We start from the raw sequence: 24,709 nt of genomic DNA, 5'->3' as shown, positions 1-24,709 counted from the left end.
GCACACAATCTGATATAGGCTATACACATACATTCCTGTTAAACATATTTTCACATTAGTGATGTTGTAAGTAAGAATTAGAACCAATGGGAAGAACCACCAGAAAGAGGAAACAGAACATAACAGAAGAAAAAAAAATAGCAAATAGTATGCTTCGATCTGCATTCAAACTCCATAGTTCTTTCTTTGGATGTAGATAGCATTTTCCATCATGAGACCTTTGGAGATGTCTTAGATCCTTGTATTGCTGAGAAGGGTTAAGTCTATCAATATTAGTTGTCGCACAGCGTGGCTGTTAACTGTGTACAACGTTCTCCTGGTTCTGTCCACTTCACTCAGTATCAAGCCATACAAGTCTTTCCAGGTTTTTCTGAAGTCTGCCTGCTCATCATTTTTTATAGCACAATAGTATTCCATTACATTCATGTACCACAGCTTGTTCAGCCATTCCTCAATTGATGGGCATCCTCTCAATTTCCAGTTCTTTGCCACCACAAAAAGAGCTGCTGTAAATATTTTTGTACATGTAGGTCCTTTTCCCATTTGTGTGATCTCTTTGGGATATAGCCTTAGAAGTGCTATTGCTGGGTCAAAGGGTATGCACATTTTTATAGCCCTTTGGGCATAGTTCCAAATTGCTCTCCAAAATGGTTGGATCATTTCACAACGCCACCAACAATGCATTAGTGTTCTCATTTTCCCACATATTCTCCAACATTTATCGTTTTCCTGTTTTGTCATGTTGGCCAATCTGATAGGTGTGATGTGGTACCTCAGAGTTGTTTTGATTTGCATTTCTCTAATCAATAGTGATTTAAAGCATTTTTTCATATGACTATAGATGGCTTTAATTTCTTTTTCTGAGAACTGCCTGTTCATATCCTTTGACCATTTATCAATTGGGGAATTACTTATATTCTTATAAATTTGACTTAATTCTCTATATATTTTAGAAATGAGGCCCTTATCAGAGAGACCGGTTGTAAAAAGTCTTTCCCAATTTTCTACTTTCCCTCTAGTCTTGGTTGCATTGGCTTTGTTTGTGCAAAAACTTTTCAATTTAATGTAGTCAAAGTTATCCATTTTGCACTTCATAATGCATAAGTGCTTTCTCAAAGGAAGTCCAGACTCTTCCATTCTGGTCCCAGCACATTCTCCACATACAACACCTTTCCAAGATATATGTACTGATGAATAGTCCCTACGGATTGTTCATCTTTTGGTATTTCATGTGTCGTTTACAGACGTTCTTCATCCACTTGGTCTTTCCTGGGTGAATGGTTAGACTTTTTTATATACAGTTAGGTAGCTCTTTTGAGTGATTATGGATCTCATTTATAAGGGCAGCACTGTTTCAGGGCTTGGTGCAATCAGTCCCCAAACAGGAGTGTCCAAATGATCTCACTAGCCATAGTGAGCCCCTTCTGTCCTGTACTTCTTCTGTTAGGATAGTAAATACCTTTGACAAATATGTTTACCAATTTTATTCCTTGCTTGATTTTGATCATCAGAACAAAGTTATCTCTCTTGTTACATCTTTTAAGAAACTTTGCATGATGTAGGTATATGTGTAGGAAGCACTTCATTGGGGGAGACCCTTAAGATAGTATTTGGCTCTACTAGGTGAAATGCTCTTTTGTAGTAATAAATACAGTGGTATCTTGTGTTCTTTTTAGTTTTTAGTCAGTTGAGACACTGCAAAGATGTGATCTGATTTAGGCTATCACTTGCAGGAGCCTGCTTGTTCTCTTTGATGCATGTGTAAATTATTCTCTTAAATATTTTGTATAGATGTGAAGGTAAGTTTATGGTTTGGCAAGTAGTGATATTTTCTCGGTCTTATTTTTGGTAATAATAAAGTCTGGGATTTTTTCCATGCCTTTGTCATATCCTACACTCTTTCAGCTACTTTGAGAATCATTCCCTCTCTCCCTGCAAAATGTTCACCTCCAGCACAGACTACAAACTGGATCTAGACTAGCTACTTTTTCTGTCTTTGTTTTTTTTAGTGATGTTTCTGCATTCACATGTAGTCCATCAGGGGTGAGTGGTACCTCTACTGTCATTGAAGGAGGAAACAGAACAATTTTTAAAAGACTTTTTGCATTTTAAAAATCTGTGTGTTGCGTTTCATCAAGCTTTCTGTAACTTTGTTTCCCCCCACTGCTTCTTGCTTTTTTTATGAGGCATTGCTGCTCATAGACTTACTGGATCATCCTCTCTAAGATTTTACAAATGAATGTATATTCGAAACTGATCTTGAATTTGCTTGCTATATCTCAGTGCTTAGCAAGAAGACCAACTGTTTGTTGGCTGAGCTAGTTTTTTGGGGGGGGAGTCTCCTCACTGTGGTGATTTGTGTTGGCTAAGCTTCAGGAAATGCTGAAAAAATCTGTATTGATGTCAATTTATTTTATCCCTGTTCTTTTTTTTGACATTAATAGTTTGCTTAAATAGACTGGGTTGGCATTTCCTCTATTGCATGCCGTGTAATCTTCTCAGTTTAATTCTTCTAGTTTGTTTTGATTTTAATCTTTGCTCTGAGATGTTATTTGCCTGACTGTACATAGATTACTGATTCAGAAATATTCCTAGTTATTAGTAAATTCCTGTTTGTTAAAGTATAATCAGGTGCAGTTTTTTGTTATGTTGTTTGGAGTTTGCCATGTCTGTTACCTTTTGACTTTCTTCTTTGGACTCCTTTATACTCTTTTTTTTTGTTTGTTTTGTTTTTGTTTTTTTGCTAGGCAATGGGGTTAAGTGACTTGCTCAGGTCACACAGCTATTAAGTGTCAAGTGTCTGAGGCTGGATTTGAACTCAGGTTCTCCTGACTCCAGGGCCCATGCTCTATCCATTACGCCACCTAACTGCCCTCTGACCTTCTTCTTAAAGAAAGTATTTGTGATATATAGGTATAAGTTTCCAGTTTTCAGAAGCCAAAGGCTTCTGGCACTTAATACCCCAGAACCATTATTTTAATTCATTTTCACTATCCTTCCCTTTGCATTGAATTAGAGTATCAAAGTTTGTGTTGATTTAATTAGAGCAGGGGTTTCTTAACCTGTGCTCTGTCAACACGTTTCCTTAATATTTTGAAAACTGCATATCAATATAATTAGTTTATTTTGTAGTACTATATATTTTATTTTGTGCATTTAAAAATATTCTGATAAAGGGGTCTCACAGGCATCACAATACTGCTAAAGGTGTTCATGACATAAAAGAGGTTAAGAACCCCTGATTTAGAAGGTATAATCAAGTTCTGAATAGAATTTCTTTATTTCCACATTCTCTACAGCAGATATTAATGCTTAAGGAATGATTATTTTCATAATAGTATTTTTTCCAAATGCTTATCCATCTGAATACCAATGTGTGATGATCATGTGTACCATGAAATAATATTTGTTGTTTCTTTTGGATGTGCAATAAAACCAACTATGTAGTTCCTTTATTTGACTCTCCTAAGAAAACGTGTGAGACATCCTTCCATTTATCTGCTCTTTACTCTTTCTGTCTTCTGCTTTCATTTATAGAAAGAATGTTAAAATTAATATGATTCATTTTCTCTTATGTCAGTTGGTCACTGCTTAAGGATCTTACATTTATAATGCAACCACTTAAATTAATGTTTATAGGTGATTTAAAAATAATGTGATTCTTAGCATCTTCTGCCCTCTTTTCTGCCACTGTTACTGCAAAAGTAGACAAGGGTTGCACAGAGCTCAGGGCCATATTATAGTATAGTTTTTTTGTTTCCTGAGTTGCCATGGTCAGCCTGCTGGTGGTGAGATTCCCTTCTTTGTTCTTAGGCTGGTTCTCAAAAAACACAGTTTGTTGTTAGGATAATATTTGAAGTCTGTAAGGTAAGGTAGCACCTGCCAGTGCTTATGTGCTTCTCAGTCAGCGTAGGGGCCTTAGGGATACCTCTGGGCCACAGTAATGCATCAGAATTAACTTTTTGTTGAGGATGTAAATATACTCACAAGTCATTAAATGGATTATATATAAATAGCTAAGTAAACCAAATCATTATTTTGCTTACTGGTCTCAAATGTAACAGATCACCTAATCCATATGGGTATTAAATCCAGCTCAACTAGTGAAGCAATTTATATTATCTAATAATGTGTAATAGTATAATAGTATATTGTAGATAATGTTGTACACATATGAGAAGCTGCATAACATGGTAGATAATCTAGAGGGCAAACCTGCTGAGTCAGGAAGATTTGTATTCATTCAAGTCCTGCTTCTGACAGGTACATAAATCCATACACACATGCACATACACAAAGGTGCGTGCACACGCACACACACATACACATACAGTTCTGTTTTGTGTACCTGTCAGAATCAGGGCTTGCAACCAGGTCTTCCTTTTTTTTTCTTTTAAAATTTAAATTTTATTTTTAGTTCCACATTCTTTCTTTCCCTCTCCCCATCTGCCCCATCCATTGAGAAGGCAAGACTATACATGTACAGTCATGTAAGACATATTCCACCTTATAGCCATGTTCTGAAAGAAAAAAAAAATGAAGAGGGGGTAGGGGACATGTTTCAGTCTATACTCTGAGTTCATCAGTTCTCTGGGGTATTTTATATCATGAGTCCTTTGGAGTTGTGGTGGATCATTGTAATGATCAGAATTATTAAGTCTTTCACAGCAAATTTTTCTTACAATATTGCTGTTCCTGTATAGATTTTTCTGGTTCTGCATACTTCACTTTGCATCAGTTCATACAGGTCTTCCCTGGTTTTCTGAAACTATCTCCCTTCATCATTTCTTACAGCACAGTAGTATTCCATCAATGTGATATTCTATCACATTGATACGCCATATCTTGTTTAGCCATTTCCCAATTAATGAACATTCCCTCAATTTCTAATTCTTTGCTACCACAAAAAGGACTGCTATGAATATTTTTAAATATATGGATCCCCTTTCCTTTGTCTTTGATCTTCTTGGGTTACAGACCTAGTAGTCATATTGCTGGGTCAATGGATATGCACAGTTTTATAGCCCTTTGGGCATAGCTCCATATTGTCCTCCAGAACAGTAGGATTAGTTCACAGTTTTACCAACAGTGCCTTAGTGTACCTATTTTCCCACATCCCCTCCAACATTTGGCATTTTCCTTGTCTGTTACCTTAGTTAATCTGATGTGTATAAGGTGGAACTTAAAAGTTGTTTTAATTTGTGTTTCTCCAGTTATTAGTGATTTAGCATGTTTTTTCATATGACTTGATAGTTTTGATTTCTTCCTGTGAAAACTGCCTATTCATATCTTTTGACCATTTATCAGTTGGGGACTGGCTTCTATTTTTTGTAAATTTGGCTCAGTTCTCTCTATATTTGAGAAATATTAGCTTTATTGGGTAAATTTGCTATAAAATTCCCCCCCTAGTTTCCTGTTCTTCTTATAATTTTGGCTGCATTGGTTTTGTTTGTGGGGGAAAAACAACTTTAATTTTATTTAATTAAAATTATCAATTGTACCTTCTGTGACCCTTTATCTCTTGCTTGGTCATGAACTTATCCCCCATCCATACTTCTGACAGGTAATTTCTAACATGTTCTCCTAATTTGCTTATAATATCACCCTTCATATCTAAATCATGTACTCATTTTGAGCTTATCTTTGTATATAGTGTGATATGATGATCTCTGCGTAGTTTCTACCAAACTACTTTCTAGTTTTCCTAGCGGTTTTTGCCCCAGTAGCTGGGAGCTTTGTCACCCAGGTCTTCCTGATTTGGAATTATAACTACACATTTTTTCACCAGTAAATTGAGTTTGATACCCAGGTGGATTTAGTGAAGTGAGTTGTTCCATTTAAGACTAGTATACTTTTTAAGTAATAATAGCACTTATGATTGCTGATATTTACATTGTATTTTAAAGTTTGCATAGGACTTTATACCTTTTTCAGTTGAGACAGGCAGGTTGCAGTGGATAGAGTGCTGGTCCTGGAGTCAGGAAGACCTGAAGGCAAATGTTGCCTCAGCTTTATGACCCTGGTCAAGTCATTTAACCTCTGATTACCTAAGTTTTCTCATCTATAAAATGCAAGTAATAAAAGCACCTACCTCAAGTTGGTGTTAAGATAAAAAGAAATAATATTTATACAGTGTTTTGCAAACTTGATGCATGATATAAATGCATTATATATATAAAATTAAATATTATATTATTACTTGAGGCTCACAACAACCCTGTGAGATAGGTACTAGGGGTATTATTATCCTTGTTTTACAGAAGAGGAAGAAGATACTCAGAAAGGTTAAGAAATTCATGCAAAGTCACACAGATAATAGGTATTTGAGGTAGGGTTTAAATTGTCTTCCTAATTTTTGTTCTTTCAGTCTTTCCACTCTGACATTCCACCTCTCTAGAACAGGTAGATGTAATATATGTTGCTTAATGATCTCCAAAGAGCTTGGCTGAAAACAACCCTGTTAGATAGTACTGCAGGTGTTTCCCCCATTTTACAAGTGAGCAAAATGAAGCCCAGAGCAGCCAACTGACCATTTTTGTTCCACTTTTTTACACTTCTTGATCTGAAGATCCATGCCTGAGTTTTGTTGTTTGTTTTTTTAATGCTTCTTTTTAACCTCTCTTTTTTCTTTTTTTATACCTTGGAGTAAATTATTCAGTATTGAAAATGAATGTTCAACGTGCCATGTGAAAACTTTTTAAAATTTTTGGTTCTGGTAGCAAGTGGTTTAAAATGCAAAGATAATCAACATGAGTGCTCCATTTTAATATTACCAGAAGGGGGCTCTAATGTCGAGCTCATAGAGTGTATACAAATGAAGAGACTTTGGAAAAGATGGCGGAGTTGGGAGGGAGGGAAAAAGTGAAATTTCATAACCTCTCCCATAGTGGCTTAAAGAAGTCTTTTACATTGTTTCTCTTTGTGAAAGTTCCAGGTTTTTTGAAAATGCAGCATAATTTGTTATCAGTAGTGGTAGTAAAAGAGAGCAATTGATGAAGAAAATTCATAAGACACTTTGAAATTGTTATTTTACTCAATTATGGAATTAGATTAAAATTAAATTTGATGAATTGAAAAAATATAATCATGTGCATCATGCTTAATTTTAATTTATATAAAATGTCACTCCTTTGAAGAGTTGTGATGTAGTTACTATTTCTCAACTGGAAGTCAACTGGAAGATGAGAAAGAGGAGGAAATGCTAGCAGGGGTTGGGAGGGGCAAAAAAAGAAACAGATACATCTTAAGGTTTAGCTTGCCCATGCTGACCCTATTTAAATATGTATTTTAAAATATATGATTAAATTAATTGGCATATTCCTGTAAAAATTTTCTGACTGAAAGGGAAAATTAGTTGAAGCTACTGTTTCAATGGGTGGAAAATTATATTCCTCTAAATACTTATAAAAGGCACTGTTGTCATTTTTGTGAACATAACATTTATTAGCACAGAGAATAAACATTCATGTTAGATGTTTACTGTTTACTAGTCAAGAGTGGGCAATTTAAAAAAAATCAGTAAGTTTTTAGCTCTTGTTATATTAACAGAGAATCCATTGAAATTTAATTTACAGAAATTTCTTTAAATCAGTGTACTCAAAATTCATACTTCCATTATGAAGAATGCTCTTAGCTCAGTAATTGTAGCTATATTTTTTTGAAATCTTAAACTATAAACCTTTCTGACCCCAAATTAAGAAACATTAATATACTTAAAACTATACTTTTTTTAATGTAATTCTCACAGTAGTTGATGTCTGTATTATATTGCGATTAAATGAAAACTATGAAACCAGGCAAAGCAAAGCAAAACAAAGGCAACAGCCTTTTTTCTTCTGATCTTTATCTGGAGCTCTTGTCTAGAGACTTTGTTCCTGATGTTTTGGTTTCACTGGTCTCTATTATGGTGATTACCATAGAACTACACATATTTCTATCATTTCTTTTCTTTACACATCAGGCACATAAAAATGACAGGAATTGGGGGCCAAGAAACCGATGCCTTTTTTCTCCTTATAAATCTAGTTATCTAGTGTAACTTAATTTTTCTTGAAAAATCCTAAACAGAGAACATTTTGATAGATTGTACAGTTAAAAGTTATTGTTTATTTCCTGCTGACTATGTCATGGCAGTAATAGTCAATGTATGTAATTGCCCCTAGTCTGAGCATCCTTAGTACTGAAAAGGAATCCAAGGAAAATCTTATTGTTGATGTTGAAAATATCCCAACCATACAAATATTGTGCATTGAATCCTTAGGGGGAAAATTGTAGCTTATTCTAAATGATTTTTTTCTCTTGTATTCTAGGTTGGAATGTTGGTGATGACATCAGACAGTGAGGTACCGTGTGGTTGACAACTCTTGGCATATTTCTCAGTTCATACCTAGCAGCGTACTTGTGTAAATCAATTCCTTGAAATTCTCAATCTTCATCTCATTTCATTTTACTGAAAATTCTTATAAATGGGAAACCAATTTCCTTTTTGCAGTGATGATCCATACGTTTTCACTCCCAATTCAATTTTAACCGTTGGTGACAAATTACAATTCTGTTTGCAATTACCTTGTTAAATGACTTGAATTAGCAATTTAGCAAGGTGCAAGCCAGATTCTTCCATAAACTCAGAGGCTTGATATGTGAGACAAGCAGCTACATTCATTAGTCATCTTGCTCATATCTTCTTTCTAGTACATGATATTTGAATTTCACATTGAAAAATCAGTAAAGCCTTTCAGGGCATTGATGAGCAATATACTTAGTGTCTCTTTCCAAGATTATACAGAGAGAGTTTAAATAAACCAAGGTACACTGGTTAAATGAATCTACACATTGAATCTTTAATTTTAACATATCCTTGGAAATTACCATTAAAATTGGATTTCATTCATTTTACTGCCAGTCTTGGTCTCAGGTGAATACTGGACTGATTATATATTTCATGTTGGCAAAGTCTTTAATGCTGTTACAAGGCTGTTGAGGATAAACTTTGACCAGCCTCTTGCTTTTTAAGCAAACCAAAGGTTTGTATCTATCAGCATTATAGTAAATAATGCTGTGGACCATGAAACTCTTGAATACTGAGTGGAGAAATATTCTATTAGATATGAAATGTTTTTAAGGGACTTCTGAATATTATGTCTCATCTGAGATTTTGAGAAAACCTGCGTGAGATTTCTCCTTTGAAAATCCGGTAGAATGAATTTATGAAATCTGAGGATAGTATAAGTAGTAGGACTATGTAATTTTAGAGCTGATTAGACAGTCACCTTAGTGATTGTCTATTCATTGACCTCATTTTATAGATGAGGAAATTGAGGCCAAGAGAGTTTACTCCAGTTGGAAGCATTTTCAGATTTAAGGTAGAAAATGATTTCCTTCCCTACCTTCTGTATCCCACCTAGGGAGAAATACTGTGCCCATACCTTACTATCTATATTTCTTAGACTAGGTGATCTCATGCTCCATATAAGGAAAAGTTTCTAAAAGAATTGTCCAGTAATTTCATTGACTTCCTTTGAAGGTAGTGAGTTTCCTGTCACTAAAGTTATTCAAACGGAAGGTGGATATCAAGTATGTTAAAAAGGGGTTTATTCTTTAGGCATGGATTTGATTTAAACAACTTGAAGTCTAACTCTGAAATTCTTTGATTCTTTTTGTGGCTTATTTCTCTAAAAAGAAGTTTATCCGTGGCACTCTTGCCTCATTTCTACTTATAATATAGAATTGTGATAACTTTTTCTTTACTTTTCACAAAGAGGCCCTCTTTACAGCTTGAGCTTGTATAATGAACTCACACAAATCCCTGTTGGGATATTATACAAGGGTTATTAGTTTTCATCTTGTAAAAATTGGACTCATTTGCACAGCGCCATGTATTCAGTGAACATGCGATAAATATTTGATGATGACATAAAGTAAATTAATCCTGATACTTATGCTTTGGGCATGATTTGTCTTTTCTTTGTTCAAGGTTATGTCTGAAATGTTTAGCTTTTTTCAGCATTGTGTGAACCATGGCTAGACTTTATGCTAATTTTTGTGTTAATGAATGCCTTATAATAAAAATTGCCAAAATGTGTCTTGTTAGATAAGCAATCAAATTTTAGAATTTAAGTTACTGTTTAATTGTGCTGTAGCATATTAAGTTTCTCCAAATTGAAAACAGCGTTGCTTATAAAGATTAATTATATAGGGTGATCTACATTTTTCTCTAATAAGCTTGTTGGGAACAGGTAAAAGCCTATTGAAACACTGAGTTTCTTGCTCCTTTGCCTCTGATTACAATTACATTCCAAGACAGCAAGCAGCATAATGGATACTGAACAGTTTGAGCCTGTTTAGTCTGCCCATTCTCCTTTTCTGCTTGTATGGCTAAAGTTTCTTTAAGGAGCAGGAAAACTGGTTCTCTACTGAGTATTAAGTCCAGTTGCAAGTTGAGGGGCTATATTTCCTCTTTAACTGAACATAGAATGTCTTTTCTCTTTTGCAATTGCTGTACAATTATCTCCTTCACTAATACTGAGCCATCTCAGGAATGTTCCTTTTCCCCCAGGTTCCAGATGTTGAATCCCATGAGGATTTAATAAAAAATCATTATATGGCAAGGATAGTGGAGCTTACATCTCAACTTCAGTTGGCTGATAGCAAATCAGTGCATTTTCATGCTGAGGTGAGTTGGCAATGATTGGATCTCTTGTTATTTTCTTTTTAAGTCCCTTAGAATTTTGCTGACTCTTATACAAACAGACACTGCTAAGGAACAGGAAAGTGAAGTCAAAGTTGTATGTCCTACAATTACTTGCTCATAGTTCGTACTGCCTGTCTCGTGTACCAAACAACTAATTCTATACTTCAGTTTAGGCACCATCTTTTGTTTTTGTAGTTTAGAGACTGAGGTATCCTCAGCCTTTTCCTGATCCTTCTGAAACTTTGGTTTGAATAACTTGACATTACAAAGTCTATATAGATGGATAACAATGGAAAGACTAGTAGTGATTTTTGTATGACACTGATACAGTGTTTTCAAAACAAAATCAAAACTCTTAAAATAAACTGTGGTTTTTAATTGCCATTAGGAAGGAAAAATGAAACGCATAGCATTGTGGGTAATTATAAAGCCTTCCCTTGCCTAGCTCATTTCTAATTTCCAAAGATGAGGGCGCTCAGGGCAGCTATGTAGTGCAGTGGATAGTGCACCAGCCCTGGAGTCAGGAGGACCGAAGTTCAAATCTGGCCTCAGACACTTAATAGCTAGCTGTATGACCCTGGGCAAGTCACTTAACCACCATTGCCTCCAAAATAAAAACAAAACAAACAAACAAACAAACAAAAAGATGGCAGTACTCTTTTCCTCATTCCAACCTATGGAAGCTTCAGCCACAGTTGGGGGCGGGGTGGGGGGGTGTTGGGTGGGGGGGGGGGGTCCGGAAGATGTGTATAAAAGCAGTGTAGCATCCAAACTGCAGTGGGCTTCACTTTCATGCCTTCCTTCTCAGCCTTCCCTTTCCCCTTGAACCTCCTGTCTCCAAATCAAAATACTTGGTGGTGTCCAGAATACTTAAATAAAGTTGTCGCACAAAGATATGGATAAAGCACTTATTAAGCACTTACTTTGTACTAAGCTCTGAAGATACAAATAAAAGGGAAAAAAATGACAGCCCTTAAGGAGCTTACATTCTAATGGGGGGAAATACAGCTTATAAAGGGCATCTGGGAAGGGAGTGGGGAGGATAGGGTTGGAGTAAATCTGTTGGAGCAGAGGTGGAAAAGTCTGCAGAGTAAGGAGTGGAGCCAGGACTGAAGTAAGCATGACCTGACTAGGAAATAGTGTTAAAAGTACATTAGTTTAAAAAAAAAAAAAGTATGTTAGTTGTATCTGTATCATAGTGCCTTGCACATAACTAGGTGTGTAATAAATGCCTGTTGAAAATTTTTATTAAGTACATTAATTAAAATATGTACTTAATAGGGTTATTGTGAAGAAAGTGCTTTGTAAGATTGGCACTGATGATAAACTTACATGCCAGTAGTTTACCATTTGTTAAAAGAAAGATGGGTATATAGTTTAACTTTTAATATGATAGTACCATTATTGTCTATTTGTTTTGCTGCTTAAAAGTTGCCTTCAAATGTTGTGGTCATTGTGTATTTTTGTTTAGTTTTGGGTTTCTCTTACTTCATTAGGTCTTCCCATGTTTCTTTGAATTCTTCACGTCTTTACTATTCGTTTGTTGTATTTTTTTCCTATCTAAAGTCAGTTGTAAATTGTAGCATTTAATCTTGTAGTTTTTTAAAGTTTTAAAAGAAATTAGTTGGAAAAGACACGTAGAACTTTGCTTTATTTGTGCTATGTATACCCTTTGCTAAAGAAGTGAGTGGGTTGGGGGGAGGTAGAGAATGAAGGAATTATATGCAGATGGAAAAGGGTCTTTGATTGACTTTGTTCCTTTCCTGGTACAGTAAGTGACAACTGTAAGTGGCTAAACTGGTAGCCTGTTCAGAATAGGAGTGGAGAAAGAAGCCTCACTTCTTTTCTCTGAATGGGTAGAAACTTGTGCTCCTGAATTCCCAAAACATGTTACAACACTTGAATATGGCTATGGTACAAGCGTTTAAAAATTTTCTCTAGTCTTGTCTTGTTTTATAAATAGGAAGTAATGACTTCTTTCAGATTTTTGTTGGTATAATTAGTCTGAACATACAGGTACCAACACTGAATCTTAATGAGGTCCATCTGGTTTTTCTTTGTTGGCTTCCTTGGTTTTATCAGAAATTTTTGGAAGGAAATTAAATAAATTTTGTAGCCAGATTTACACTTTGCACTTCAATAATATGCCCTGTTTGAACAGTAGTATGAGTTAGAATTATATTTTTTTGACCTCTTTTTCATTCAGTTCCAGCCCTCCAAGAAAAGAATAGGAATCTTGAATCTCATGACTACTTTTTCTGTATTAATATGATTTAATGATAGTACTATTGAAAACATTGATTGCTCATGTAATTTGGACAGAAATTAAAGAAAAAACACTTAATGTCTTCTGGACCATCTTACACGATCAGAAACTTTTAATAGTCTTGGAAATAATTACTTGCCTTGTTCAGTGATGATAAGTAACAAATAGTGCATGCTGGGCAATTAGTTGAAACCACCAATGTCAGTTGTGGCGAAGGCACCAACAAGTTTACCATTTGTGTTGGCTGATAAACTTTTTCACCCTTCCAGGAGCAAATACAAAATTCTTTGTTTGGCATTCAAAGCCCTTCATAACCTAATCATTTCCTACCTTTCCAGTCTTCTTACACCTTGTTCCCCAACATATACTCCTTGATTCAGTGACACTGACCTCCTGATTGTTCCATGAACAAGATACTCCATCTCTTAGCTCTGGGCATTCTCTGTCTCTCGAATTTGAAATATTTTCCCTCCTCCACTCTGACTGCTAAGTTCCCTGGCTTCCTTTAAGTCCCAATTAAAATCCTACCTCCTGTAGGAACACTTTCCTAACCCTTCTGATTTCCAGTGCCTTCCCTCTGTTAATTATTTCCTATTTATCCTTTTAAGCTTGCTATGTATATATTTGTTTGCATGTTGTCTCCACCATTAGATTGTAAGCTCCTTGAAGGCAGGGAATGTCTTTTACCTCTTTTTGTATCCCTCCTGCTTAGCACAGTGCCTGTCACATAGTAGGCACTTAATAAATATTCATTGATTTGAATTGAATTTTATCTGAAAATAGCTTTTTGCATTTGGATTTTTGTTTTCAAATTCTGCCTTAAGTTGAAACGAATTACAAAGAGCCTTTCTTCTTGCACTAACTTAATGTTTTCTAAATTGACAGTGCCGAGCACTCTCCAAAAGATTGTCCTTAGCAGAAAAATCTAAAGATTCATTGAATGAAGAAATGAAAGTAGCCAGTCAGAACATTAGCAGACTGCAGGTAAGTTCAGAAATGTTAGTAAAGTAATTTAAATCTATAATTTCTATTGGGTTTTCATGGGTGGAAAAATCAATTTTCTATTTCTTCTTTAGTAAGTCATTTCCAGGTAGTTTGAATTAAATAATGTTTAAATAAAAGTTGAGGTTGTGTTATTCGATCCTCTGATAACATTTTACTGTGATGATATTTAATAGGCTAGACTTTAACATCCTTCTCTGCCCCACATGAATACTTGGTGAGTTGGCAAATTCTGTACCATTACTCTGTGTCTTTTCTTCCTTTTTTTTTTTCTTTTACCACTTCTTTTTTTTTTTAATTTTTTTTTTTTGGTGAGACAATTGGGATTAAGTGACTTGCCCAGAGTCATACAGCTCGTGAGTGTTATGTGTCTGAGACCGGATTTGAACTTGGGTCCTCCTGACTCCAGGGCCGGTGCTCTATCCACTGCGCTACCTAGCTACCCCCCTGTTTTCCCCTTTCTGATCCATAACTGATCAACAGTATCCTATGTTGAAAGTTCCCTCCTGAGGCAAGAATGTCCCCCTCAAAATAACCAGGCCTGAAGTCCTCACTGTTAGATTACTTACTTGCATTAAGGCCTTGTCTCCAGTAAGCAGCTATTGAAATGAAAATATTCAGTCCCTAGCATAGTGTGTTATGCATGCAGAAGGTGATTAATGTTTTGTTGCCAACACTTTAGCATTTATCTTCATCAGATAAATGAACTGGGTGGGGAGGAGAGCAGTCCTTGAATCAGGGGAGCAGAAGGGAATGATGGAAGGAGTGTTGCCAAGAGAGACACCTCAAACTGGCCTATGTTTAGAAAGACTTACATCTCGAAAGTAAGATTGAGCAAATGAATTTTGATGGCAAAACTTTAAATATTGTATTGGGAGAAGTTTAAAGATTAGCTGAAAGAAATTGCAAGCATTTTTTAAAGCCACACAAAAAAATTTGTTGACACATTTTCTCATTTGCTTCACAGCAGCTGCATGCCTTAGTGTGCACGCTCATCAGCCAAAAGCAGAGGTGGGGAACCTGTGGCCCTCTAGGTCCTCACGGGTGGCCCTTTGACTGAATTCAAACTTCACAGAAATCCTTGGGATTTGTTCTTTGAAGTTTGGATTCAGTCACAAGGCCACCCTTGAGAACCTAGAGGGCCACATGTGACCTCGAAGCCATAGGTTCCCCACCCTCGAGCCAAAGTCTCTTTGTAGGCAGTTTGGTCTGCAAAATTTTATAATAACTGAATGCAAAGAATACTACAGAGCTTTGAAAAGTGAGCCACTTTTGATTCTTTTCTTCTGCTATTTAGGATGAATTGACAACTACTAAGAGGAGCTATGAGGACCAGCTCAGTATGATGAGTGATCACCTTTGCAGTATGAATGAAACTTTATCTAAACAAAGGGAAGAAATTGATACGCTAAAGATGTCTAGTAAGGTAGGTACAAGGGGTGTGTATTTCTTCTCCCTGGAAAGAAAAGATCTTCGTACTAATAAATGTGTATATGTGCATAGATACTTCATCTTGCATATGGATAGAGATAAGCGAGGGAGCATGGCATAGTGGACAAGAGCTGGCTTCAGAATGAAGAAGATTTGGGTTTGTTTTCTGCCTCAGCATATACTGGCTCTGTAACTCTTAGCAAGTAACTGCTTTAGAGCCACTGCTCTAGAGGACCTCTCTGTAAGTTGCAGAGAAGGTGCTGATTTTCACTAACAGAGTTTCCTCATCCAGGGAGTTCCTTATGTCTTTGAATTCATAGGTCTAGTCCCTATCTCTCTGTGTGTGTATTTGCATATCATATATTCTATAGACTATTACATATAATATTTTTACTTGCATTTTAGTGCTAAGTCATGAAATGTAAAAGCCAAAGAGCATTTTGTAAAGGTAGTTGTAAACCATTTTCTCAGATAGTATATGTACTCTCATTTAATAGGTTCTGTGTCTAAAAGCAGAACATTAGGTTCTTTGTGGAGTTCTGTGCCAGGAAGATCAGAACTCTGAAGCCCTGTGCAATGTTTGCTGATTAGCATCTTTATTCCTTATAGTGTGCCTGCTATTACATTGATGACAAACTGCACAGAGTAGCTTAGGTCAGATACTTCCCTGAAAAGGTTGCTTCTGTGTGTTTGTGTAAAAAAGATGCTTTTGTGACAATTCTTTGCAGTTCAGGGCAAGGGTTCCTTGATTACCTTCTTGATTGTGGAGGGAAATCCTTTGACTTTCCCACAAATCTTTTTAGGCTTGAGTTAAGTACATATCATGTGATATATTTGTATTATTACACATAAGTAGAAGGATCATATTTTATATTTATATATATATAAATATAGATATGCACAAAAAAAAGTTGCAACTCAATGAAAGGATTGCACATAGGCCCTCCTTAGAGAGGCAAATAAAGGAGTTGGCAGAGTTGATTTTATTGTGTATCCAAAGGCAATAAGAAAAATCGTTTCGTGAGACATTTGCTTGTCTTTTATTTCATGGCTCATATTGATTATTTGCAAGTGACCACCATTAAAAAATTGAAATTTCCAGGCCACTGTCACAAAAGATGAAAAAGAAGGGAAGTTTTATGAAGAACTTGATAAAAATCCAAATTAAATCAGCATATAAATATTTTGGTACTTGGTGATTTTAATGCAAAAATGGGCATAGTGGGGGCTGCAGTAGATAGAGCACTGGCTCTGGAGTCAGGAGGACCTGAGTTCAAATCTGGTCTCAGACACTTTTTTTTAAATTATTAATTTATTTTGATTCATCAACAATCACTTCCATATGCTTTTGAGTTTAAAATTTTTCTCCCCCTTCCTTCCCACCACCCTTCCCAAGACAGCGCACAATCTGATGTAGGCTACACATACACGTTCCTATTAAACATATTTTCACATTAGTGGTGTTGTAAGTAAGAATTAGAACTAATAGGAGGAACCACCAGAAAGAGGAAACAAAACTCAACAGAAGAGGAAAAAAAATAGCATAGTATGCATCGATCTGCATTCAAACTCCATAGTTCTTTCTTTGGATGTGGATAGCATTTTCCATCACAAGGCCTTTGGAGATGTCTTAGATCCTTGTGTTGCTGGGAAGGGTTAAGTTTATCGATATTAGTCATCGCATAACGCTGTTATTGTGTACAACGTTCTCCTGGTTCTGCTCACTTCATCAGTCCATTCTTTCCAGGTTTTTCTGAAGTCATCCTGTTCATCATTTCTTATGGCACAATAGTATTCCATTACATTCATATACCACAACTTGTTCAGCCATTCCCCAGTTGATGGGCATCCTCTCAATTTCCAATTCTTTGCCACCACAAGAAGAGCTTCTATAAATATTCTTGTACATGTGAGTCCTTTTCCCATTTCTTGATCTCTTTGGGATACAGCTCTAGAAGTGCTATTGCTGGGTCAAAGGGTATGCACATTTTTATAGCCCTTTGGGCATATTCCAAATTGCTCTCCAAAATGGTTGGATCATTTCACAACTCCACCAACAATGCATTCGTGTTCCAATTTTCCCACATCTACTCCAACATTTAGCATTTTCTTGTTTTGTCGTCTTGTGGCCTTAGACACTTGATGCTTACTAGCTGTGTGACTCTGGGCAAGTCACTCACCTCCATTGTCTAACAAAAACAAAACAAAAAATGGGCATAGTGAAAAATACATTGGAAATTATAATTTGTTGTCTGTAGAGAAGCTTGCACCTACATATCATGAATACTTTATTTGAGAAAAGAATTAGGAGGTTCTGGAAATAGTGGGCACCAAACAACATCATAGAAAGGAAATTGATTATATTTTGACAGAAATCTCATTATTGATGTAAGAGTCCTCAGATCAGCTGTGTATAGACTATTAGTGATATATATGGCAGATATCAAAATTAATATGGAACTAGAAGAAAGAACAGAAATGAGGAGATAGTGTGGTGTGTCGTGAAAATAAGTCCAATGTCATTAATTTAGGAAAACTTGATGTTGAAAAATAGGAAATGAATGGAAAAAACGTGTATTGCTGTCAACTATTTCTTAAACTGAATTGCCAAAGGAGCCCTGAAACTACCAGCCATTAACATTGATCTTCTCTTGTTGATTTTTTGTTTCTGTTTTTGGTTTTTTTGGTGAGGCAGTTGGAGTTAAGTGACTTGCCCAGGGTATACAACTAGTAAATGTCAAGTGTCTGAGGTGGGATTTGAACTCAGGTCCTCCCGACTCCAAGGCTGGAGCTCTATCCACTGCGCCACCTAGCTGTCCCAACATTTGATCTTCTTGCAAAACAATAGTATAACCAAGAGCAGTTTAGAACATAATCTCAATTTTAAACCTTAAAGAGAAACCTAATGGAAAGACATGAGCAGTATTGTCTCATAAAACAGTAAGAAACTACAGAGGTAAAAAAGAGTTAAAAGGAAACTTGGTAAGAATTAATTCAAGGAGGCAAAGACATTCTTGTGACATTTAAGGATGAAATTGGAAGGAGAACAACAGACTAAAAAACAGAAAAATCTGTAAAAATTTTTATGACAAACTTTTCTTTTTTCTTTTTTTAATTTTTTTCTTTTTTTAATTAATTAATTTTTAGTTTTCAACAATCACTTCCATAAGATTTTGAGTTCCAAATTTTCTCCCCATCTCTCCCCTCCCTCCACCCCAAGATGGTATGTAAATTAATATAGGCTCATATACATTCATATTAAACCCATTTTCACATTAGTCATGTTGTAAAGAAGAATTAGAACCAATGGGAGAAACCACGAGAAAGAAGAAACAGGGGAATAAAAAAGAGAGAAAGCAAATGATATGTTTCTATCTGCATTCAGACTCCCCAGTTCTTTTTCTAGATGTGGACAGCATTTTCTGTCATGAGTTATGACAAACTTTTATCAATCAGCAGTTAGTAAGTAGTATATTACAGGCACTGTGGATACAAAGAAAGGTAGAAGAGAGTCCCTGCCCACAAAAAGCTCACAATCTAATGGGGAAGACCATTCACAAACTACTATCTACAAACAAGCTATAGACAGGATAAATTGGAGATAATAGTGGAGAGGAAAGGCCCTAGTATTGAGGGGGATTGGAAAAAGCCTTTGCTTGGTAAAGGGGTGGGAAGCATCTTACCACACAGGACTTGATTATCACTAATACCGCTTGTTCTTTTAGAGGCAGCTGGTGGCACAGTGAGTAGAACAGTAGGTCTTGAGTCAGGAAGACTTAAGTTCAAATCTGACCTCAAGTCACCTAACTTTTGCCTGCCTCAATTTCCTCATTCCTAGCCCAGGGATAACGATAGCCCCTACTTCCCAGGGTTGTGATGAGACTCAAATGAAATGATGGTCATAAAGTGCTTTGCCAACTTGTAAGCACCGTGTTAATTCTAAGTATTGTAGAGGAGATAGAAATGATTGAGAAAAGAAAGACAGAAAAAGCAGCTGAACTACAATTAAGTGTGGTAAGAGGAGATTCATGATGGAGGAGACACAGTTTGAAGTAGTTGAGGGACCTATTCTCAAGGTAACTAAAAGAGAGGAGGAGGATACCAAAGGTACAGGGGGAAAATTTCTCAGGTCCTTATTTTAAGCCTGTCGCTGCCCTCCCCCCCCAAAAAAAAGCCAAAGTCTTGAACTGCTGACCCATATGCTTCCTTTTTAATACAAAAATTTTATGAGAAGGTTAAAAAGGTAATAGGCAGTTTCCATAGATGATATTCTACAGCAGACCCATCTCTACTTTCCACATTTGTTTCAGACTATTGAGAATACAGGATCCCACTGTGCTTACTGTGTTTGGCTATAAAAATAAGTTTGGTTCAGTAGAGCAAAATGCCATCTAAAAGGCAAACTATCTTCCATGCATAAGTCAAAATTATGCATAGTGAGTATGTTGTGGCCCACTATTCCAGAACCAGACTGGCTGTGTCTGTCTATTCTTGGTTCTAGGGATGCTCTGAGAGGCTTGAGGACGTCTCTTTTCTAATGATTTTGGCTTGAGCACCCAGCGGTTGTGTCCCCACTATTAGCCACCAGTGACTAGCACCTCAATATTATTTAACCACTTAACATCAATTAGCTTTTTCTAAGGAGTTTTTTCTTTCAAGACATAGCAATAACAAAAGTACAAACGTTTCCCTCCAACTCCTTGGAGGCATATTCTCCTGGCATGCCTTGGTCTCTGGGAAGAGTGATCTTGGAGTAAACTAGTTCTTATATAACATTGGTCTTGCCAAGTTTATGTCCAAATGGAGCATGGCTGTTGGATGAGTCCTCTTAGCTCCCACTGAACTGTGTCTCAAAGGTCATTTCTTGCTCCCTGGAGCATTGATGCTGAACCAGCTATAGAACTCAGAATAGATTTTGACTCCTGGGATTCTTCCTCTGGGATCTGGAAGTTTGTGGTCCTGAACTCTCTAAATTCCCAGGGACAAGAGTGTGTGGATTAATCTCCTTTGTTGTTGTTCAGTCATTTCGGTCTGTCCAGTTCTCTGTGACCCCATTTTGGGGTTTTCTTGTTAAAGACACTGGAGTGGTTTGGCATTTCCTTTTCCAGCTCATTTTGCAGATGAGGAACTGGGGTGAACACAGTTAAATGACTTGCTCAGGGTCTCCCAGCTAGTAAGTGTGTGAGATCAGATTTGAACTCATGAAGATGAATCTTCCTGATTCAAACCCAGTGTTCTATCTATTATACTGCCTCCTTTACCCAGAATGAAAATACTGAAGCAGGAAAAGAACCAAGGTCCATTTTCATGGAACTGCATGGTCTTAGTGGGGAGAAGGTACAAAACCTCTTGGTACAGTATTGTTGCTTACTAGATGCCACTAGCAAAGGAGTCAAACCAACATAGTTCAGCTGGAGAGAAAATGGCTGAGGTTCTTGCTACTAGTCCTTTCTGAATGCTTCTGCAGCCAGTCAGAGCCTCTTATCCAACATGTGGGTAGCTGACCAGAACCAGTTACAGGAGTGTCTCCAAGGTTCTTCCATGACATGTAGTCATGACTCTTCTGAAGGCAGGTTTCCTTTCTCTTCAAATGGGGAGATGCCCTCAGAGATGTTCTGAGTATGTGCCAGACCCCCATTACACATGTAAAATTCTATGAAAACTCTAACCAAGAAAACTTGTCATTAATATCAAGTGGCAAACAAGGAAATGCATTCTTTTTTTTTTTTTTTGGCTAGGCAATGGCTAGTGACTTGCCCAAGGTCACACAGCTAGTAAGTGTTATGTGTCTGAGGCCAGATTTGAACTCAGGTCTTCCTGAATCCAGGGCTGGTACTCTATCCACTGTGCCACCTAGCTGCCCCTAGGAAATGTATTCTTGCCAAAGGTGTTTGCCACCATCAAGAAAGATACTTAGTATACAGTCAAATGGAAGAGGAATTCTCTGTAGATGGTGAAGGCCTCCAGATGCACCTTTTTGCAGATGACATTGTGTTGATTGCATCAAGCCGTAGAACATTATACACTCTCCTAAATTTAGTCATAATCATTGAAAAGATTTAAGTCTTAACTATTCACATAAAATCAGATTGATTATAGATGTAGAATGCCTGTTGTCCAGACTGTGATATACAGTTAAATGTATGATCCATAGAGCTCATTCAGAACACACACACACACACACACACCCCACACACACACAATGAACTGGGTTAGGAGTTGACCAGGAACAGGAAGACAGGCTAGATGACCTTTAAGAAACTGTACAATTTAGGGGCAGCTAGGTGGTGCAGTGGATAGAGCACCGGCCCTGAGGTCAGGAGGACCTGAGTTCAAATCCGGCCTCAGACCAAACACTTGACACTTTGTAGCTGTGTGACCCTAGGCAAGTCACTTAACCCCAATAGCCTTTAAAAAAAAAAAAAGAAAGAAAGAAAGGAAATTGTACAATTCTCTTAATGATCCCAAGCTTCCCCCTGAAACAAGTCTTCCTCTTTAACATGTTTTTCTTCTAGTGATGATGTATGTTAGTCCTTGGGGGAAATAATCCATTCAGCTTTGGTACCCACCATGTGGCTAAATTGTTTTGATTGGTGAGTGAGTGCAGGCTCATCTGACTGATCTCAAGACAGTGTTTCACATTGTGTATATGTGAACTATCTTTCCATTGCCCCATTTCTTCCCACCTGAAACAGTATCCTCTAACTCCATCCTTCTAGAAACCACTCTTCTTCTCATTCCATAGAGGACATAATCTGTTCAGTTTGGGAACTCCTCCTGGGGGCAGGTTGAGCTGTCTTGATGAGCAAGTAAGCACAAATTCATCTTGCTGAACCCTGACCAGACCATTTTTCACATCCCACCCAGCTATCAATTCAGGCCGTCTTGCCTTCTTGCTGTCTGCCTTGCTGCAATTCTTAGTAACCACCCTCCCCTCCCCCACATCACCTTACCTTCTACCCCTTACTCTGAACAGTAGTCAGATCAACATTTTTGCTTCTGGACAAGCATGTCAGTTGACTGTCCTGTGGATCCCTTTAATTCTGAGACCAAAGTTGCCTTCCCTGGCTACCACTCCCACGTTTTAATGTAAGCTCTTGTGGCCAGAGACTGCCTCACTTTTGAATTTACATCTCTAGCACTCAGCATGTTGTGCCTGGCACATAGAAGTACTTAATGCATTTTTATTCATTGATGGGTATGAGCCTCAGAACCTTATTCTCCAAAGAATGGAAGTTGAGAATCCTCCCAAGGGCAATGGAGAAGCACCTGTTGTTGGGTGTGAGGAGCCTCCAGCACATTGCAAATGAGGACTTAGTAGCACAAAGGGTATTATGAGGGAAATGTATGACTGGAAAAGAAGATAGGCTAATCATACAGAAAGAGTAAGGAATAACTGTTATACAAGGCTATGTGCACCATTGATATTCACACAATGTCATCAGTATGTGAAGAAGGCCCCCAATGAGTTGGGTGGACCTTTTGTATTGGATACACAGACAAGAATTGCACTGGAGGAGCAAGTATGGATGAGCTATGATCTTCTTCTGTGGAGGGATTATACCCACATTCAGATCACAGTTCAATGGAAAATCAACTATATACACAAACATACACAAATAAAGAATGTTTGTATATAGATGTGTAAAATTACTTTTGAATGTAAACTCTTGGAGATCAGGTACCATATTAGATATGTATTCTTAATCTATTGTGAGTACTCTAACAGTAATATGAAGTCACAGTCCATGGACTTTACAGATCACTTTTAACTTGGTCTTGGAATATTTTGTTGTCTTTTTCTTTCAATTCAAGTCAATAGATACTTCTCACTCACTTCACATATGTGAGGTATTACATGAGATGTTGATAATACAAAGACAGAAATGAACAGACCCTGCCCTCAAGGAGCTTATTGATTCTACTGGGGGGAAGGGAAATAAAACATTTTCACATTTAAATATACAAAAGGTAGTTTGAATAGATAAAGAGCACTAAATTAGAGTTGGCTACCAGAAAAGGTATCACTGAAGTTGAGCTTTTAAGGAAGGATAAGGATTCTGAGGGCAGCTAAGTGGCTCAGTGGGTAGAGTGCTGGGCCTGGAGTCAGGAAGACTTATCTTCCTGAATTAAAATCCAGCCTCAGACACTTCCTAGCTGTGTGACCCTGGGCAAGTCATTTAACCCCGTTTGCCTGAGTTTCCTCATCTATAAAATGAGCCAAAGGAAATGGCAAACCACTCCACTATCTTTGCCAGGAAAACCCTAAATAGGGTCACAAAGAGTCAGGCATGGCTGAAAAAGACTGAACAAAAGGATTCTGAAATCTGGAAATGAGGGAGGACTGCATTCTAGGCATGGTAGACAGTTTATGTGAAAGCATAGAGGCAGGCAATGGCTTGTTGAATTCTGGGAATAGCTAGTATTCTTTAGATTATTTGAAAGGAATAATGGGAAATAAGCCTAGTAAGTTGGAGGTAGATTATAGAGGGCTCCAGACCGAAAAATGTAATCTTTTGCTCAATATACAGTAGGGAGCTACTGAAGATTCTTGAGCAAGGGAATGACATTCACATTTGTGTCTTAGAACAATTATTTTGGCCGTTGTGTGGAGAATATATTGTAAAGAGGAACAGTAGGGAAAAAAAAAAGACAGGGAGATTAATTAGGAGGCCCTTGCAGAGAACAGGCAAGAGGGGGTAAGGGATTGAATTAAGGTTGTTGAGTGGAGAGAAGTGGGATAGATACAAGAGATGTTGTGAAGGCAGAATTAACTAGCTAACTTGGCAACTGATTGGATATGAGAGAGGCAGTAAGGGAGAGCTAGTAGTCCAGGACATTGTAAACCTCAGTGACTTGAAGACTGATTGTGTCCTTAATAGAAATAGTAGAGTTTGGAGGAGGGGAGAGTTTGGAGAGAAAGATAATCTTGGACATATTGAGGTGCTGATGGGATGTCCAGGTGGAGATTTCTAATCAGTCATTGACAGTGTAAGATTGGGATTCTGGCCAAAGAATGGAGCTGGAGATGTGAGAATCATCTGTGTAAAGAGAAAACTTGAATATATGCGAGCTGATGAGATAATCAGTAGAGAGACTGAAGAGAGAGGAGAGGGCCCAGGACAAACCCATAAGCAACACCAGTTGTTCATCAGACAGGGACGAGCAGCAGAATAGACTGAGAAGGAAGAGTCAGGCCTATAGAAGAAGAACCAGAGTAATGTCATGGAAGCCAAAGGAGAAGAGCATAGCCTGGACGAGAAGTGGTCAGCAGTATCAAAAGTGACAAAGAGGGTGAGGACTAAAAAGAGGCCATTGGA

The 24,709-nt window shown here is 37.2% G+C and overlaps 1 protein-coding gene across 1 annotated transcript in view; it reads left to right on the top strand.

The window, feature by feature from the left end:
* PPP1R21 (protein phosphatase 1 regulatory subunit 21) overlaps positions 1 to 24,709 on the top strand; it is a 95,928-nt gene that overhangs the window by 62,421 nt on the left and 8,798 nt on the right. The window contains exons 18-21 of the mRNA XM_027865530.1: positions 8,310 to 8,342; positions 10,556 to 10,672; positions 13,842 to 13,940; positions 15,256 to 15,384. Of these exons, the coding sequence (XP_027721331.1) occupies positions 8,310 to 8,342; positions 10,556 to 10,672; positions 13,842 to 13,940; positions 15,256 to 15,384 (378 nt within the window). The remainder of the gene's footprint in view (positions 1 to 8,309; positions 8,343 to 10,555; positions 10,673 to 13,841; positions 13,941 to 15,255; positions 15,385 to 24,709) is intronic.

This window comes from Vombatus ursinus, unplaced genomic scaffold, assembly GCF_900497805.2.
Source record: "Vombatus ursinus unplaced genomic scaffold, bare-nosed wombat genome assembly UNPS02014778.1, whole genome shotgun sequence".
Taxonomy (NCBI): domain Eukaryota; kingdom Metazoa; phylum Chordata; class Mammalia; order Diprotodontia; family Vombatidae; genus Vombatus; species Vombatus ursinus.
The sequence above is the reverse complement of the archived record's forward strand: the minus strand, read 5'-3'. Positions and strand labels throughout refer to the sequence as shown.